Below are 2,397 nucleotides of genomic sequence, written 5' to 3'. Positions count from 1 at the left end.
CCTCTCGAGTGCGATACAAGACAACTTTCATTTCACCTTTTGTATGTTATCATCTCTTGCAAGTGGAATTGTCGGTCGGTTGCACAGTACTCAATCAACCAATCACATTCGTCTGGCTTCTCATCTAGCAGACGACAGTTTTCTCCCAGCAAACTAAATTTTATTGCCCGCGCTCTCGCTCTCCGACTTCGTAGCGCGCCAGGGAATCGGATGGGGCAAAATTTCCGCTTCTTCTGGTTCAGTAAGAGAGGACAACATGCTCGATTTTTCTTTCTTTCCGCTTGTGTAGGATTATAATGTCCTAGGAGAAATAAATGCATCGACACTTCCTCAGTCGTTGGTATACATAGGTGGAAGCTGGGAATTCAGAAAATGTAGCCCTACTAACAAACATGACAGAGCGACACCTGCGGACACAGACTGACTATGACAGTTTAACTTCTATGCACCGGTAGGTTTGACTTCTTTTCTTTTCTTGCTTCCTTCGCTATATTAAGTAATCGTACTGTTGCAGAAGTAGGAATGTGGCTTTCACCCAATCTGTTCAGGCTAAATTCTTAATAAACTTTCTCCGGAGTGGATTCATAGTCATCTCACGACGACATGGAATTTACCTTCAACGTTTGCCGATGGATAAATCTGAGTTTAATATCTACGATCATGATTTGTACCTTGATGTCGACATCGACTGGGGTTGCGAGGAGCGACCGGAAAGTTCTCCGCGTGGACGGCGATTTGATCATCGGAGCACTGTTCTCGGTCCATGTCCCGCCGACGACCGAAGTGGAAGCGACGGCACGCGAATGCGGCCGGGTACGGGAACAGTACGGGATCCATCGAGTAGAAGTCATGCTTCATACCCTAGCGAAAATCAACAAGGACCCTAAAATACTCAAGGACGTCACTTTGGGTTGCGAGATCAGGGACTCTTGCTGGTATTCCTCAGTGGCCCTTGAACAGAGTCTTCAATTCATAAGCGATAATCTTGAGTCTGAGAGACCGGACGAGAAGAGTACCCGGCCAGAATGCAGTGGGACTACGGAAGGCGACGAGTTCGTAAGCTCCCGAAAGCAAATCACATCAGTGATAGGGCCAGGGTCCAGTGAGGTTGCGATCCAGGTCCAGAATCTCCTTCAGCTCTTCAATATTCCTCAGGTTGCGTACTCTGCGACTAGTCGTGACCTGAGCGATAAGACCCTCTATGAATACTTCTTGAGAGTTTGCCCGTCGGATACTCTTCAGGCTCAAGCTATGGTGGATATTGTACTGAGATATAACTGGACATACGTTTCTGTGGTGCATACAATAGGTAAGTGAAAATCTATTTACGAAATAGAGATCATTGATGATTATTAGAGACATTCAACTCATAGAAACTGGTCTTCTATTTTTACTTGCAGTATCCGTTTTTGAACAAAACCTTTAATTGCTGTTACCATGGTTATTATAGATCTGTCTTTACTAGATGCATCGGCTTGCGAAGAGCAAGAAGTCTCACACGTATTGACAGTAACATGTCTTGTGATTTGGAAGTCATCTAGAAAATCACAATCTAACTACATCGAATTAATTAGATCTGGTAGATCGACGATTGCGGGTTTGGAAGAAAGAGAGTCGGGAGAGGGGAGGAGAGAGAGAGAGAGAGAGCTCTAGAGAGAGAAAAAAAAGAGCAGGTAGAGGAAGCCAAATGATGGTGAAAAAACTGTTTTACAAGATTAACAGAGAGAAACAACGAAACTAGTTAAGGGGGAGGAAGGTCAGGGACATTTCTTTCTAACGCCGATCATTATTGAACACGCGCTTGTAAAAATTCGAAACAGAATTGATTTCATGAAAGGAACACAAACAGGATGATAAATGCATCAAAGAATAATCACCTGTTTTCAATTCTGACATAAGCCTGCAACATGTATGGTAGAACAAAATTAAGTCAACTGAATATTACCAAACACCTGCTATGTTGTCACTTCACGCTCCTCCATACTCAAGCCTGGCTGCCGGACTCGCTCAGGGATGTGATGGAGGGGGGGGGGGGGGGGGGGGGGGGGGGGTGGGGGGGGGGGGGGACTGGGGTGTACGGCCCTTCCAAACACTTTTTTTTTAATGTAAGGGCGATCTCCCCTTTTCTTGCTCACCCCTCCTAATAAGTTCAGGTCCAACTAATCATATTGGTAATATCGAAAATTGATTTTAATTACGGGAATCGATGAATATTCTAAAATTCTTAAAACTCCATCTTTCTGCGGCACCAAGCGTATACTGTAGACATCTCCCATCATAAATTGTTATCCCATTGCAAAATTTGTACTCATTTATCATTTTTAGACTTGTATACCGATAATAAATCAGTGGGTTACAAGATGGCATACACTGAAATACAAAATAAAACGCAAGTAT

At 43.9% G+C, this 2,397-nt stretch overlaps 1 protein-coding gene across 1 annotated transcript; it reads left to right on the top strand.

Annotated features, from left to right (window-relative positions):
* The first annotated feature begins 457 nt into the window (after window positions 1-457).
* On the top strand, window positions 458-1,317 carry LOC756752 (metabotropic glutamate receptor 1-like). Its single transcript, XM_001196473.3, has one exon. The coding sequence runs from the start codon at window positions 604-606 to the stop codon at window positions 1,315-1,317; it is 714 nt and encodes a 237-aa protein (XP_001196473.3). The 5' UTR covers window positions 458-603.
* Window positions 1,318-2,397: the final 1,080 nt, after the last annotated feature.

The sequence above is a fragment of the Strongylocentrotus purpuratus genome, unplaced genomic scaffold (assembly GCF_000002235.5).
Source record: "Strongylocentrotus purpuratus isolate Spur 01 unplaced genomic scaffold, Spur_5.0 spur5_scaffold_21, whole genome shotgun sequence".
Taxonomy (NCBI): domain Eukaryota; kingdom Metazoa; phylum Echinodermata; class Echinoidea; order Camarodonta; family Strongylocentrotidae; genus Strongylocentrotus; species Strongylocentrotus purpuratus.
This window is presented reverse-complemented; position numbering and strand designations above follow the sequence as displayed.

Bases quoted from the DNA above. Each gene is read 5' to 3' on its own strand.
- LOC756752 (XM_001196473.3), top strand. From the start codon at position 604: ATGGAATTTACCTTCAACGTTTGCCGATGGATAAATCTGAGTTTAATA.